Source organism: Haliaeetus albicilla, chromosome 3 (genome assembly GCF_947461875.1).
Source record: "Haliaeetus albicilla chromosome 3, bHalAlb1.1, whole genome shotgun sequence".
NCBI classification, from domain to species: Eukaryota; Metazoa; Chordata; class Aves; order Accipitriformes; family Accipitridae; genus Haliaeetus; species Haliaeetus albicilla.
This window is the reverse complement of record NC_091485.1, coordinates 68911483-68927684: the sequence shown is the minus strand read 5'-3', so window position 1 is coordinate 68927684 and position 16202 is coordinate 68911483. Positions and strand designations below refer to the sequence as shown.

Sequence of the window (16202 nt, the reverse complement as noted above, 5' to 3'; positions counted from 1 at the left end):
TTGCATATTCTCCTAAAGCTGATTTTAACTAAAAGTGTTTTATATTCTGCAATGATTTTGCCTATACACTGTAGCGTGAGGACATTCAGAAGCACACACAGAATATTGAATTGCTTTCTAGGCATCTCAAAGGTGGTGCTACAGAATTTATGCTTTCCACTCCAGGAGAAAAATATGCTAACCGTCTTCCCACATTAATATTGCTTAAAAATCAGAAATCAAATCACCTCAAAGTTGGGAGCCTACAGCATTGAGTATCCCAGGAAAATGCTTTTGTCTTGAGCTGCCTGCAGCAGCCGATCATGGAATGTTTGTCTTGTAATATTTGGGCAAAAGCACAAGTCACGATCTCAGCCTTGGATACTTTTTTCCTCCATCTGTTTTGACACAATCCAAAGAAAAATGAGTGGACAAGTAAATGGATAATTTTGTCGAAGCCAAAACCTGGGCTGAATACTCCTGACTGCATTTTATTAGTATTTTAACTTTGAATAAAGAATAATTTTTTGAGATTTTGCTGTACCAAGCAAATACTTATGGCAGGTACCAAAACACCATGGATAAATCTTAGCGGACCATGGGGAAGGAGCTGTTCGGGGCTTTTTCTTCAAGGAATTAAAGCAAGTTGGCACAGGTTGCTTTGTAGCAGGGCTTTTTTGGTCTTTCCTCCTTAGAAATAAAGGACTGCCACTTTACCCAGGCTATAACATAGCTCACCTGATTGAACCAACTTATCATTAACCTGCAGGACAGGTTAATAAATGACTTTATAGCTGCAAACTCACTGTTTCCCCTCAGCATAATTATTCCGTATTTTCTTTTCAAGATAAAACTTGCTTCAATCCTCTCTTCAACTTTGAGGATATGCAGGAGATCACCCAGCACTTTGCAGTCTGCCATGTGGATGCACCTGGGCAGCAGGATGGAGCACCGTCTTTCCAGGCTGGGTGAGTTGTCAGGGAAACAGCCCATGCTTTCAGAGTTATCCTCCTTCTGGAAAAAAAAAAATCATCTTGATCTGCAGTTTAATTAACTGTAGTTGGCTTTTGAACTTGAATCCTGCCACTATTTCTAAGGTACTGGAGCTCTGGGAGCTCTCTTGTGTTGTGCCAGTTCACAGTAGACTTTGGGGCTGTAACTTTGTGTTTTATCTCTGATAACTAGACTGCTTGTAAAGCAGTTCCTTGGCAGATGTCTACATCTGTCAATTTAAATAACGAATTACCTCGTTTTGTAATGACATCCTGAATACAAATACAAAACTAAATTGTTACTGTAAACAAGATAGGCATTAGCAACTATATAATGTCCTTCCTAAATCCATGTTTTTTATTAAATGGCAGCATGGTAGATGTTGATAAGTAGACTTGATATCCTATGTGGAAAATCCAAGTTGTTGAACAGTAACAAAGCGATGTAGCCCCACAGAATATCACAGATACAGTCAGGAGTATGCAGCTATCATGTATTGATGCTGTAACTCTTGGAAACCTTGTGTGCCATGAGCACTGTGTTTGCCAAAATGCTTGTCCCATTTAGTTCAAATGAGACAGGTTGCCTTAAGATGCCCCTTGGATAGGAGTCAGCTCGGTTGAGGAAGGGAGCAGCCAACAGGCTGAGGGGAGGGTACAAGGCAAGTTGTTCTGTAAGAACTAGGTATTAAGGAGCTTGTATGTACCCTTATTGCATGAGCCAGTCTATTTCCCTTCTTAATTTTTAAGCTGGTCTGATGCTGAGGAGGTCACGATGGGCCAGGTTCTCAGCTAGTGTTAACTGCAATGGCCCAGTTGTCTACCAGAGCAGCCTACAAAGCTATTTTAGTCACCCACCTTTGTATTTGTTTGAATTACGAGCTTTTAAGTGTCTTAACCCTCATGTCCTGAGCAAATGTTAACACTTCTGAGTTGTAAGCTGCATAGGGCAGCCGTCATGGTCTATGCTAGTAAAGACCACTGCTTAATAACATTACGATGACAGCACAAGAAGCTGTATTATCTCTCCCAGCCCTCCAGCTGGGAGACAGCATGCTCCAGTTAAGTCATAGCTGTTGCAATGACACTAGATTTTGTCATGACAAGGTTTAGTTTACCAACAAGAAAATCCAGGAAAATAAAGTAGTTTTGCACTGTTTGGGTTTTTTTTGTTGGGTTTTATTTTGGAAACTAAACTAGAGAATCATTAGGTGTAGTCCTGATGGGAAGAAGAGATTTGCATATATCCTAGGCAGATATTCTCCAGCTACTTTGGGTGGATTTTTTTCCGTGTGCTGCTCACTTGAGATTTTGCTCAGTATTTCCTTCCCTCAAAATTTTGTTTCTGCTCTGCAGAAAACCAGGAGCATTAACTGACAGCTGCTTTTATTGAACATCGTCAGCAGCTTCATAGCCCTTCCTATGCCTTCCTTTTCTCTATTAATATTAATAGAAAGCTATCCTCATTTATCCTATGGTACTTTGTGTGTCCCTGAAAACTTGCATGCAAATTATTTGCCAAGCATCTAAATCTCATTACTGTAGTCTGCAATTCTGCAACATGGGGAAACTTTTATGGTGGACCAGAAGTACAAATGTGGTGAATGTGGTTGGAAACTCACGTCTCAAGTTCAAACTTATGAAAAAGTTTTAAGTGTTAACTTTTCTTGGAGGAGATTCATGATGGTCTGTTTTGCTCTCAGCCGGACCAGACATCTATCATCCTGTAACTGACATAAAGTACCATATAGATTATGCTTGTATTTCTGCTAAAGTACTTACATGTGCTTGCTCCTGATTTAAATTCAGCTCATACTGTCAATGATCTTGTAATGACCACATTTGGTATTGAATCTACAGTGACCGCTGTGTCTCTAAATATCCCAGCCTACTCTACTGAAAGTGGTGTAGTAAATCCACAAACATACATTTGTTGTAGGTACGTGTATCCCTCCATGGATCAGCTGGCCGAAATGCTTCCCGGAATCCTGAAACAGTTTGGGTGAGTGCAGAATTATTTTATTTTCCTCATTCTTCTCTCTATGTGGCACACCAAAAGATCAGGGCAGAGCAGATATTTGCCTGTGCTGCTCCTGAAGCTTCAGTCTGGCTCTCTGGCATTTTGTTTGCTAGAATTACAACCCAGTTGTGGGGTTTTTTTTAATTCCTCTGTTATAGACGGATCACTTTTGCCATTGTTTCTGAAAGAGCTTATTTTTTGGCCTTTTTTGAAATGTCTGTTTATTTTTAAACAGGAAGCAACTTTGAGTGAAATCCCATGTGCCTAATTTAGGGGCTTCCTCCAGTATTTTCTCTTCGTTGCCCGCACAGGGGCAAGGCACAGACAATCTGTTCTTCCCACTGTAACAACCCACGTTTTCCTGTGTGGTTAGCAGGGAAAAAAAAGTGGTCCTATCTGAGGACGCTTTTGTTTCTGTGACTTGAGTGTCTTAGGGGGTCGGTCCGACCTCCTTAAGCCTCTTCTGCTACCAAGTGCAGATACCAGGTTGCTGGTGTTGAAGGACCTAGTCATAATGTTCCTCTGTCTACCTGCAAGTTTAGGTGTGTGTGCTCTCTCAAAGCTTAGCTTTAGCAGTAGCTGTAGCTAAGAAAGGTGCTTTCTCTGCAGAATTGGTGCTCCTGGTACACAATGAGGAGTGTGGGTAGGCACCTGCAAGGGGTTTTCAGACCAAGCAGAGAAAACCTGGCATCCAGGGTTGGGCAGCCTTGGAGAGCAGACAGGCTGGACTGTTGGTGGGGATTTTAGTCTCAGACCAGCACCCCAGTTTAGACATTGTTCAGTTGTTGTAACCAGCTGTTACAGTACCTTCGACCAGTTTACCCCACTACCTTCTTAAGAGATGTGGTTTTTGAAACACCTCGTGTGAGGCACAGGGTTGCCAATTCTGCTCTTGCACTGAAAAAAAGCTAACATAATGTCAGTACCTTGACAGTCAGTTAAACTGGAGTGTAGTTACAAAGCCTTGATTTAATATTGCTAATGAGAATGAAAACTATCCTCACTTATTTTCCTAAAAGCATCCTATAACCTGTTTTTCTGAGTGGTTTTGTCTAGTCTTCCCTTCCATGTATTTTCTAAGGCCTTGAAGGTGATGCTTTAAAACCAGTTTCAGTTAATGCAAATATTTGGTTTGTCTCTGCCCTGTTTGGTTATGAAGTTTAAACTTAATCACCCCAGTGGCTGGATAGCATGAGAGGTTTTCCTGCCAGCCCCCTGTTAGAGAGGAATCAGTATCCCAGTTGGATAGCTGTATCGGGGAGGGCAGGGGGAGCCTGGGGAGGGGGGAGCTTTGTATTTAGGCTGCAGATTTCAAGACTATATCTTGTAAGTTTTTCTGGCAGAGACTAACCATTTCCTTCCAGCATCAGAACAATGCTGTGGTTGCTCAGTCTATTTACTTAAAGATAAGTGAGAATTGCTGCTGCCCTGCAATGCACGAAGACCAGTGTCCGGTAAATCGGCCGAAAACAAACCAGCTGCTATGTCGAGCTCCTTACCGGGGCTGGTGGCATTGCTGAGGGTCCACGGTTTGCCTGAGCTGCGACCCACCCTTCTGTAGATACACGCTGGCATGTGAAAGAGGAAGGCTGCTGATGCGGGTTTGTTTATTTTCGGTGCCGCCTTACTCATTTGTCTCTTCCGTTTTATTGCTGTGCAGGCTGAAGACCGTTATAGGAATGGGAACTGGAGCCGGTGCCTACATCTTGACCAGATTTGCTGTAAGTTTTGTGGAGCTTCCCTAAAGCCTCGAACCTCGTTTCCCTGACGTGTTCTTGCCCCTGTAGCGTGCGCAGAGAATTCCTGCTCTGCCGTGCCCATTTAAGTAAGCAGCTAGGCTTTTAAGTTAAATACCACAATCTGCGGGATAGCTAATCCAGAAGACCTAGATTTTTTCCATTTTAAGGCCTGGGCTCTACCCAGTTAATTTGCAGAAGGTTTTTTTAATGGGAGTTCTCTATTTAAACTGAGGGTGGAGAAGAAGTTAAATCTTAATGTTCTCCAGCTGCTCAGTTGAATTGCTTTAATGAAAAATCTTTTTCCATACATATGCTTGTTTTGTGCAAGATAAAACTAGACCTACCGCCTTCCTCCCCAGGAGATAATTTGCTAATTTAAATTTTATGCTGACTGTCAAGTTACAAAGGATATGTGATGAATCTTAAATCTTTTCTTTTGCAGTTAAATCACGCAGAGATGGTGGAGGGATTAGTTCTCATTAATGTAAACCCTTGTGCTGAAGGTTGGATGGACTGGGCAGCAACTAAGGTAAACATTTTAAGTTAGAAAAATAAATCATACTGCGAGCCTGTCAAGCATGAGGAGCTGGGTAAGCTTGTGTGTCAAGGCATGGCTGCAGACACAAAATATCCCAGGCTAATTCCTTTTGGGGTTTAATCTTCCATTTGCAAACATACCTCCTGCAGGGCTAGTGATAAAAATAAGTACTTTGAAGAAACAGATACCCGTGGTATAATGGAGCTACTGGGTATAGACAATTCTTAAGAGCCAGTAACTACTGGGGAGAACCTAGTTTAACCTGGACACAGGGTAGTTTTGGAAACAACTTTCTTTCAAGTAAACTTCAGGCATAGTGTAACATTCAGTTCTTTCTTGTCCATGGCTTTGTTTACCAGCACAGTCCAAAATGTGAACTAGGGCACAGAAAAATGTTCAGAGCAACATCTTCCAGGTTCCAATCATCTAGCTGAGTCTTAGATGCCAAAAAAACTCAGAAAAAGGGCATTAGCTACAGTAACTGTGGACAGATGGTCCATACAACCACACTTGTAAGTGAAAATGTTCACATACAAAGCATCTCCTTTAAATGTATTCTTTTGTAGTTGCAAGAAAGATTGCAATGTGGGAAAACAAGCACTGAGAACTGGTTTCAAAAATATTCCGGGGACCAGTATATATGAATAAGTATAAATGTCACATTACATGTCACTCAGATTTAACCTGTTAAAACATTTTTCAGGGTAAACTGATGGAAGGTACTTTGCATCATTCAGGGTCATGTTTAAGTGAATGGCAGTTGTTATAAACACTCTGAGAAGTACAAAACTTAGTGCGTCATCTTTTAACCACACGTAGAGTCAACCCATTGTAAGTGTCTAGGGTGATATTAAATGTAATAACAACCTTATAATACTAGGAGAAACTTTCCAGAGCTGGGTTGTAACATTCTTTCAAGGCTTAGTTACTCATTTTTTAAAATAATTTTACATACCACTTTATTTTGGTAAGCTTGATCTGGAATTATATTTAGTAAATCCTCTACATTGAGATGTACCATTTGACATGTTTTGATTATCTCACCCAATGTCTCACTATAATTAAATTTTTCCATATCTGTGCCTCTGCCTTCAACCTCTCAAGTATTGCTGACCTTAGGAGTACAGTGGGTGCCCTTCTGTCCTTCCAAAGCAAGAGCACATACTCTGGGGCATGAGCTTTAGGTACCAGCTCTAATGTATTGTCAGTGTGGGTTGTTAGGGAAGAGACTGGGCAGTGAGGTTAAATGACACCCATCTGGCTCGTTTGCTTGGTGTTCTTGCAGGGAGTGATTCCACATATACCCATGCCACTAGTAGTGTGTTCCCTATATAACTGCATTAGCAAAGACATCTTAGGAGAATAACTCAAACATAAGCAACCCCTAATGGTGTTTTAGTTGGATTGAGGGGAAGAAAATATCAGTCCAGGATATTGTACATATAGTGACAGCAGAGAAAAATCCTTTGGTCTACTTATGGGTAATTGAAAGGTTTCAATTGTTCAAGGATTCTTTTAATATCAGATACTTAGATAATCTTGCTGTTCAGATTTCAGGTTGGACAAATGCTTTACCAGACATGGTCATTTCACATCTTTTTGGAAAGGTAAGGATGTTCAGAAGATTCCTCTGATGTATTCAGTCATCTGTATTTACCACCTGGGGCTGGGAGGAGGGGAGAAGCCTTCACTTAAACAACAAAGTACAAAGTTAAACTGTGAGATTGGATTCGTACCTGTGTTCCCAGTATATGCCATGGGGCTTGCTGTGTCCCAACAACTCAAGTGCATCTCGGTCATAACAACTCTAGTAAGGGTTAGCTCCCTGTTTAGACAGCCAAACTTAAACATGAGTATAAGCATCATATGTGATCATGTTCTGAGCAGAATTACCCCACAGATTCTTTTTTATGCCATAATATACTTGTAACTCTGGGAACGCTGGTTATTAGTACTAATGGTGCTCTTCAGTGCAAGCCTACTTTAATGGAAAGTGCTATACTGTTTTCTGAGGCTACTTTGCCATGCTTGAAACTGTTAGTAAATGCAATGGTAAACTCCATTCCAGCAGAACAAGGAACTGACCTACAAAAACTTTAGAACCAAACTGTTTAAAAATGTTAGTGGTTGAAGTCCATGAAGCTTAGTTATTTCTATTGTGAAATTGAGTTCCATGTTACATATGTTTGTAAGCTTTCAACATCCGTTCTACTCCGGAAACATTTATTGAGCTTCTTACCCTGAATCTTTCTTTGTTTTAAAACCTCACACTTGTCTGACTGTAACCATCTGCACTACAACTACATGTTTTGCAATCATAAGACCTTTACGTTAGAACATACTGAAGTTTTAAAGCGAAAAATGTGCTACTGCAATCGGAGGCTAATGTTAATTCTGAATGACACCACTGGGTGCTAGAAGTTGTCCCTACCCTAAAGGTGCACCCCTGTTGTGTAGATACAAGTCTGATACACGACTGCTGTGCCATGTCTTCAGATCCTTTCAGAAAATAGCCCCTATTCTGAATGATTCTGTCTCCACTGTAGGAAGAGATTCACAGCAACCATGACCTGATCCATACTTATCGTCAGCATATTATTAATGATATGAATCAAACCAACCTTCATCTCTTTGTCAACTCTTACAACAGGTAAATACATTTACCTGATTTCTAACTGGAAACTGTTTTAAGAGGCTGTCCAGCTCTTAGAGCCAGTATTACTTGTATGGTGGAATTACTTGTGTTCCCTCAGTATAAAGTTCTGCTTAACAGTGCCTTTAGGGATCTCAGGTGGTTTGCTTATGGGAGAAGGACCTTGTGCGTTTGTGGGGAGAAAAATGGTACACTGGGACTGAACTAAGATACTGATACTTCAGTCTAAGAGTGGTTCTCCATCAGTTGTGGAGGCTACAACTTGTATCAGATTAAATTAACATATGTGAGTGTTTGTGCTTTCTCTAAACTAGAAGAATATGGAAGTATTCAAGAATGTTTCAGTGTATCGAGAGCCTTTGTCCTCTCCATTTTTTTCAGTCGGCGAGACCTAGAGATTGAGCGCCCTGTTCCTGGAATAAATGTTGTCACCCTTCAGTAAGTATTTTATTTCCTACCAGTTCACCTGTACATGATGTGAACTTAGAGGTGTGATCAGTGGGTGTATTGCATATATGTTGCAGAGCTGTAGCTGAATGTGCTTATGTGCTAGAAAAGGATCTTGTAACTTTGCGTAGAAGTTACTGCAAGACAGGGACTGCCGTTAGGAAGACTTCCCCTCTTCAAACTTCACAATCGTGTTAGGTGAAATGGAAAGTTAAGTAGTTCCTGTCACTATGTATCTGCAAACTTGGTCTTAAAGTACTTGAAGAGTAGATGTACTTAGCTTCATCCAGAAGTATATTGTTGCTAACTATAGCTCTGAATGCACTTGAGCTGTGCCTATACAACCAAAAAAACCCAACCCAAAACCATTAAAAAAACCAACCAACCAAAAACCAATCAGGAAGATGGAGCAGATATGAGAATGACTATCTGCCGGTTCTTCTGCTAACAGCTCTTAACTTGTGCTGCAATTTGTGCAACATAGCAGTTGTCAAGTCCTTCTCTGCTCAGCTGCTGGTGTTTACACGCAGGAGACACTCTGCTCCTCTGCCAGTCTGGTTGAAATTGGATGACAGGTCCAAAAGTTGGAGCTCAGGGGCCTGGGGGGAGTGGGGGTGAGACTTTGATGCTGATGCCCATATTCAATTTCTTATAAAACAAGGAATAAGAGCACTGGGAATGCCTGACTGCTACAAGGTGAGGAAAAGGACAGGTTCTCAGGCAAGGTATCGGAGCACGTCAGTAGATTTGCAGCTAATACAGTGGATTTGATGTATATTTAAGGTATCTGGAATACAAAACAAGCCGTTTTCACGCACTTAATGGTCTCATCCTTGCAGCGACACAAAACGCAGCTTAGGGCAAGTGCGGGCCAGATCACAGAGATTAATGCCGCTTCTGTGTGCTTCCTTGCAGATGCCCTGTCCTCCTGGTGGTTGGTGACAGTTCCCCGGCGGTGGACGCCGTGGTGCGTATACTGAGCCCTCTTTGCCACCCTGCTGACGGGCAGGCTGAGCCCATGCCCGCGCAGCGAGCTCGCTGGCGATCGGTCCAGCCCAGCTGGCTCTCCTCTTTCAGACCGCGGGAGAGCTGCCATTAATTCCTCGCTCTTTGTCCCCTCTGTCTGTGCACCGTTATTTAATAGCTACCGCGTTAGGAACAATCGCCACAGCAGTTCCAGTGAACCGCAAATATTTTTCCTTTAGAGAGGAATCTGCTGCTGGTATTTTAACTTGTTCTGTGCTGTTGGAGCTGTGCCCTGGGTCACTATGGAAGCAAAGAGCTTCTTTTTGACCATTATAACTCGCCCCAGATGACTGGATGACTTCAAATGTTGTGCCTTAACAGGCATGCCCAGTCTGCTGGCCTGTGGCCATATGGCTGCTCACCACTTGGGACGCTACCAGATGACCCCAAATCACAAGATAAACAACACTTGTTGCCACTGGAGTCCCAGAAACAGATAAAAAAAATTTCCAATTCCTAACTAATGGGTTGGTTTGTACATGGAAAAGAATAGTCAGAAATGTGAACTGACCTCCTCGGGTTTAAAGATGTATATATGTATACATAGAATCTTTATACAGAAGCCTAAGATACTCGATTTAGTCTGTATTAAGCCAGAAAACAAGGTATTTTAATCTGTTTTCATCCAGCAGTTCATAATTAAAATGTTATGTATAATGCCTTATGCTGTTGTTCTTTAATATAGGTTGAATGCAACTCAAAGCTGGACCCGACAAGGACCACACTTCTGAAGGTAATAACAAAAGCTGTTTTTTAAAATAAACATTCCCCTCATTTAAAATCAGCTGGATTAACTAAAAAAGCAGAACCAGAGCGATGTGCTGCAGTACAGATAACGCAGTGAGAATCCAGTTCTGATGCAAAAAGGCAGTTCCTTTAGGGTAAGAATATTTTAGTGGGATAAGTGAGACTAGGGGCTGCTTGTCAAGGTTAACAACAGGGAATTTCTCAGCTCCTCCGTTTTAAAACACTAGGGGTGAGACTTGAAATGCTCAGTATTTCACATACCCATAATGAATTTGACTAGAGCTGGCAAAGTTGATCTCGAGGTATTTTGAAAGGTTTGAACAAAGCCATCAGCAGACTGGAAGTGCAAACCAACTCGTTCCGTTCCTGTGCTGCCTGTCCCTCAGCAGTAGTGTCGGATGAATAGACAGCTGATCTATCAGCCACGGTTTTGTCATCCTGCCTTTTATGAGGGCACAGTCTAGGACATCTTGCTGTCTTATTTTCCAAAAAGTTGATAAAATGCACTATTGAACAGCAAAACACCATGCAGAGGCTTTGGCTGATACTCGGCATTCAGAGTACAGGTGCAATCTTCAGCTCGTTACTGATGAAGTAAAATGGAATGAGTGTAAGAGCATGCAAACGTTGAAACAAGTCTGGTCATGTTTCTCTGGGAACTTTTACTGCATCTCTCTGTTGAACTGGTTGGTGAAAATTATAATAAGCAATGATTTTTTAAAAATTCATTTTCCTCCTTCATGTTGAGGAATTACAGTGCTGACCTACCACATGGACGTGGCAGACTCACCCTAAGAAAAAAATCTGACACTATCTCAGGTCCTCTATCAGTGGCCAACCTTTGCTCCGTGCAGGGATGCGGCTGATGCCAGATCCTGCTACAGGCCTGTTTTGCTGCTAACTAATCCTAGATAGGATTTGGGGTTTCCTGTAATTTACAACTCAACTGTTTTCAGCTTGTGGTGTTCCTTGGAACAGGACTGTTTTTGTTGGGTTGATTTTGAGGGGTGGAGTGGCAGGAAGAATGAAAAGCTCCAAAAATATTGCATGCACTCAAGATAGCTTTTCTAATTTGGCTTTCCCTGCTTCCCTTGGCAAGTCAGGCTGATGCTTGCCATCCGCAATCTCAGCGAATCATTTTTCCCTCTCACCTCTGAGGTTTAGGTGTTTGTTCTCTTTCCCCTGTTTGTCATTCAGGTCAATACCAAGTCACGCTACTGTAATTCAGAGCTGAACTTGTAACCAGGGCTAATAGGCTAGTGTCTAAGAAACTGGTAATCACTGCCTGGCAAAAAATATTTATTTGTAGCTCCAGCCAGTGCCTGAGGGTCAAGACACTTTGGGGTGCAGTCACAGCTTTTATAAACATTCAACTGCTTGCTTTGATGCATTCATCTACATGTATGTTACTCACACAAAAAAAGGAAATGTTTTTCTGCCAGATAGCTAAAAAGGTCACTTTAATATATCCTGAGCATAAATAAGTTCCTCTGGCATTATGCTAACTGGCTGTTCTCATCCCCGTTTCAGATGGCTGACTGCGGTGGGCTCCCTCAAGTTTCCCAGGTAGGATTTGGCTGATGGAAATCCTACTAATCCTGTTCTGCAGCGTGTCAGACTGCAACAAATGGGTGTTTTCCTGTAGGGTACTTGCTGTTCCCAAATGGCAGCCAAAAGGATGGTTATGATTTCACGAATAATGATGTCAGTCGGTCATCTGAGCTTTCTTTTTTCTTTAAAGAGCAGTGAAGCGCAAAATTAAGATTGGGATGGGATATTATTTCCACTAATTAAGTCTTAACCAAGTAAAGGTCTGAGGTGGGAATGTGGAGATATTATTTTATGCCTATCTACTAAGCTAGCATGGATTAAGGCTTGAGCAGTAGTGTTTTAAAAACATTCTTATTTGGACTATTTATAGTATAGATCAGGAAAGTGGGAGGCAGGAAATAACAACGCTATGTTCTTGCATACACTGACTTGGCTTGAGTGAGAATGAACTGGAGTTTCTGAAATATATTTAGGCATAAATTCCAAGGCTGCTAATAAAACTAGGCTGGGAAAGTTAAAATTTACCGATGCTCTAGTGTTGCTTCGCTAAGAGCTGACCTGTAAATCAGCTTTAGAATACGATCTAACATCTAAACAGATTTCTAAGCAATATAATGTGGTGTTTGCAAACTTAGGGAAAAAAACTGAATTTGTAATTACCTGCAGTTGAAAAGTCCCTGTTCAGGCAGTGTGTGCTCTAATGGTGGGAAGGCGGAAAAGGCTTTTTTAAGCCACACAGGAGTATGTGCATTGCTTCTGTTATACAGAGTCCATTCTTTGCACTGATTCAGGTAGAATTATACAAAAAACTATAGGCAATATTGACATGTGCAATAATTGAGATTGTGAGGCTTATTTGGCCACTGTCAGCAGCAGAGAAAAACGAGTGCCTCATTGCAAGAATGTCAGTCAGTTGTGCTTGTATATTCTGCTGAGCTTTTTTGCCATATAAACATAACTATCAGCTCTGACTAGCTGAATTTGTTTTCTGCTGATAAGGAATTGCTCAGTTACCAACCCTGTGTGAACTGCTTTGTATATTTTTGGGAGGCCAATTATTTTACTTTGGCTCACGTGTCCCTGTAGCTGTGCGAGCAAAGTTTGGGCCAGCTTTAGACCACTTGTAGTGACTTCTCTGGAAATCTCATTCTCAAATGCATGTGTCCATTTGGTAAAATAATGGGGCAGGGGAGCAGACTAGGGAGGGGAATGGTGGAATTCTCTCATGTAAATGAGATTTTCAGACATTCACTAGAACCCAGAGAATATTTAATATGTCCCTGTTAAGATAGGGCATTCATGGCATGTATAACATTGTAATGTAACTGACTTGCAGAGCACTGTGTACAATAATACTCTTTCTTTTGCAGCCTGCCAAGCTTGCAGAAGCTTTCAAATACTTTGTTCAGGGAATGGGATACAGTAAGTATTGGTTTTATGGAATGGTTCACCTGGCTACCAAAGTTTGCTGGGCATCTAAGCACCCAGAGAGTCTTCTGATCCCAGATGTGTGATCTTTTCCCTGTTGGATATGCATTTGCAAGGGGGGAAAAAACCACCTGTGGTATCTGGGCAAAGGGTTTTCAGACCAAATTATGTTACTAAATAGTAGAGAGCTTTGTAGGCGGCTTATACTCACAAATACCTGCTTTACTTTATCTTGATATTTTTAGAGTGGATATTTGTAATAGTGTCCCCTCATTGCATCACAGGATATGACTTATATACTGCACACACCATTTAAAACCTCGTTAGGTCAGAGATTTTTGATTTGTAGCTGTTTGTCCTTCACTTATATGCTCCTGACAGCTGCTGTTGTGGAGATGCATTGCTAACCTGGGCTGCCAGCAAAGGTTAAACATCTGAAAGTAACGGGAGGTGTGATGAGTCTCTTTAGTTTTCCTCTGGATTGTTGCAGCCAACAGCAACATGTCGTAAAGCTCCGTCTTGAACCCCTCAGCCCTGGCCACTGATTTTGCCTGAGTAATTTGGGCTCCCTAACTGTATGCCTGGAGCACTGGTGGTACTTCGGCATGTGAAGGTACCATGAAAAGTATATATTCAACCTCAAAGGCTTCTCCAAGGGTGGTTAAGGCTGGAGAGGAAGGCAAAGGCTTCCTTCCAAGCCCATGAAGCAAGGCATTAATGAAACACTCTTCTTCCAGTCCCCTCTGCAAGCATGACCAGGCTGATGAGGTCCCGCACCGCTTCTGGCTCCAGCGTAACCTCTTTGGAAGGACAGAGGAGCCGGTCTCACACCGGGGAAGGCACGAGGAGCCGGTCTCACACCGGGGAGGGAACGAGGAGCCGATCCCACACCGGGGATGGTGCCAGGAACCGCTCCCACACAGACACGCGCATCGAGCTGACGCCGAACTCTGCAAGCAACGCTGAACAATCAAGCCCCAAGTCCATGGAGGTGTCCTGTTAGGTGGCTATGGGAGGTTTAAGCTGGTCACAGTGTGATGAAAAAGTAATGGATGCCCCCTGTGTATCACAAAAACATAACTGCTATTAATCTCAAGCTATTCTGTAGGATGAACTCTGTTCACCAGGGTCTGACAGGGACCAAAGAAAAGAAGCATCTCATTTGCTCTATCGTTATTCTTGTAACTCAGACAGTTGCTGCTATTGTGCCCTCCTTCAATGGATGCCAAATTCTAAAGGATACTTGCCAAAAGCTGATGTGGTTGTAAACACTTCAGAGTCAAACCAGACTTGCTTAATATCCTCTTTTAAAATCAGAACTGTTACATGCCCCTTTATCTTTTATTCTCTTGAAGTAAACTGGCACAATTTGAGATGAGTTTCAAAGAGGGGGAGAAAAAAATCACTACTATGGATGGCTTTTAAAAAAGGAAATGAAACAAATGTGTTATGGCCTCATGTTGAAGCTGGAGTCGAATTCATTGTATATAGCTTGACTTCAAATGATAGAGAAGTTAATGTATCGTGCATTTATAGGCCTTCTAATTCATTAGTATTCAAGCCTGTTTTCCTATGTACAATAATATACTACTAAAATAGGCAATTTTAATGTGACTTGGAGATGAACTAAATCTTTAAGCTTTTTTATTTCACTTTTTTGAGATTTAGTTCCAGTCTTCCTTTCCTTCCCCCCTCCTAGCCCCCACAACCCGCTTAGCCAAATGAGGACAGGATTTAAATTTAATAAGCAAGGTAGCATTTCCTGGTTGGGATCTTGGGCCAAAGGGTTTACCATACTGCAAAAGTTGGTGTGGTTGTAACAAGTAGGGTAGCCGTACATGCCAGCAAAGCAGAAACAGCTTGATTTTTCCTTCAGACAGCTTCTTATCTTTGCAGCTCAAGTTTTTGTGTCCAGCACAATTGTGATAAATTCAGAATTCTGTAAGCGAAGCCAAATCCAGCTGTTCTTTGTCAGGAGAGATGAATAACTGTGGGATGGCATGTAATTAGATACTGTACATTCAACTGCCACTAATTACTAGATTTGAAACTCTGATGAGATCTCACTGGTGCTGAGAAGTGTATTCCACAAAGTGGTGGAGTGGCAGCACTGTATCTGTGAAATACAGTGTTTAATGACTGCATAAATGTAATGATCTGCTGGTTCTGCATCTTTACGTAGCCTCCTGATACCTTGGGTTACTTTTTTGATGCTAGTGGCTTGATACCTTTCCACCAGTCAGATTTTCACAGCTGGGTGTTCTTAAGTTTGTCCTTCCATAGGTAGTGGGACAGGATTTCCCGAGCTCCAGTGCATACCTGCTGCATTGCAGTCCTCACACAAACAAGAAAACTCAAATGCCGAGCAGTTAAATAGCAAATGTTAATACTTGGGATTGCTTGTTCAGGAGAACACCATCTAGATTACTTTATATTGACTAACTGCAGCTCTTGTGTAGAATATCCATAACAGTTTGTGGGAAGAACAGACAATTTCCAGAAAGAATAAAGCTATTGTGTAAAGTCTATCAAGAAAAGTTTCTTAATGAAGTATTTGTATTTATTTCAAAACAAATAAATTTGTAACTTTGCAATGTCTGGTGTCAATGTTTTACCAGGAGTACAATAATCTTTCTGAGTATATTCCTGTCACCCCTTTGTATCAATGAAAACTTTTTTTCTTCTGCTTGTATCTCTGCCATTCCTTACTTTTGTGCTCAGAGCTTTTTTTTTTCCACTCCAGCCTACTATTTATACTAAGAAAACACAACACACTTCAGTATTGTTACTGACTATTCAAAGTACTAAAGGATAATTTTGCTCTGACAAATATATAAAAAAATTGAGCCTCACTATGGAGTACTATTTATTTGCTCTTTGAAGTTTTCTTTGTCTCCCTAGATGTAGTACTGTCTATTGCATAGATCTGTGGTCTGTACACTGACTTCACCGCTGGAGTTGGTGCCATGGTCATTGCATCTTTTCTGTTCTCAATCTGATCTGTAAATCCATTGATGTGGCATGTTCCTCATCAATCTCTGGAGATATTTGGGCCTCTTGACTGAAATTGCAGATGCCACTT

At 41.6% G+C, this 16202-nt stretch overlaps 1 protein-coding gene across 3 annotated transcripts in view; it reads left to right on the top strand.

The window, feature by feature from the left end:
• The window catches only part of NDRG1 (N-myc downstream regulated 1), a 75713-nt gene extending 59999 nt beyond the window's left edge, over window positions 1–15714 (top strand). For all 3 annotated transcript variants that reach the window (XM_069780098.1, XM_069780099.1, XM_069780100.1), the window contains 12 exons: window positions 827–947; window positions 2911–2973; window positions 4652–4712; window positions 5173–5259; window positions 6819–6875; window positions 7815–7918; window positions 8303–8359; window positions 9284–9335; window positions 10080–10127; window positions 11672–11707; window positions 13063–13114; window positions 13858–15714. In XM_069780098.1, coding sequence (XP_069636199.1) covers window positions 827–947; window positions 2911–2973; window positions 4652–4712; window positions 5173–5259; window positions 6819–6875; window positions 7815–7918; window positions 8303–8359; window positions 9284–9335; window positions 10080–10127; window positions 11672–11707; window positions 13063–13114; window positions 13858–14123 — 1004 coding nt within the window. In that variant the 3' untranslated portion in view covers window positions 14124–15714. The remainder of the gene's footprint in view (window positions 1–826; window positions 948–2910; window positions 2974–4651; window positions 4713–5172; window positions 5260–6818; window positions 6876–7814; window positions 7919–8302; window positions 8360–9283; window positions 9336–10079; window positions 10128–11671; window positions 11708–13062; window positions 13115–13857) is intronic.
• Window positions 15715–16202: the final 488 nt, after the last annotated feature.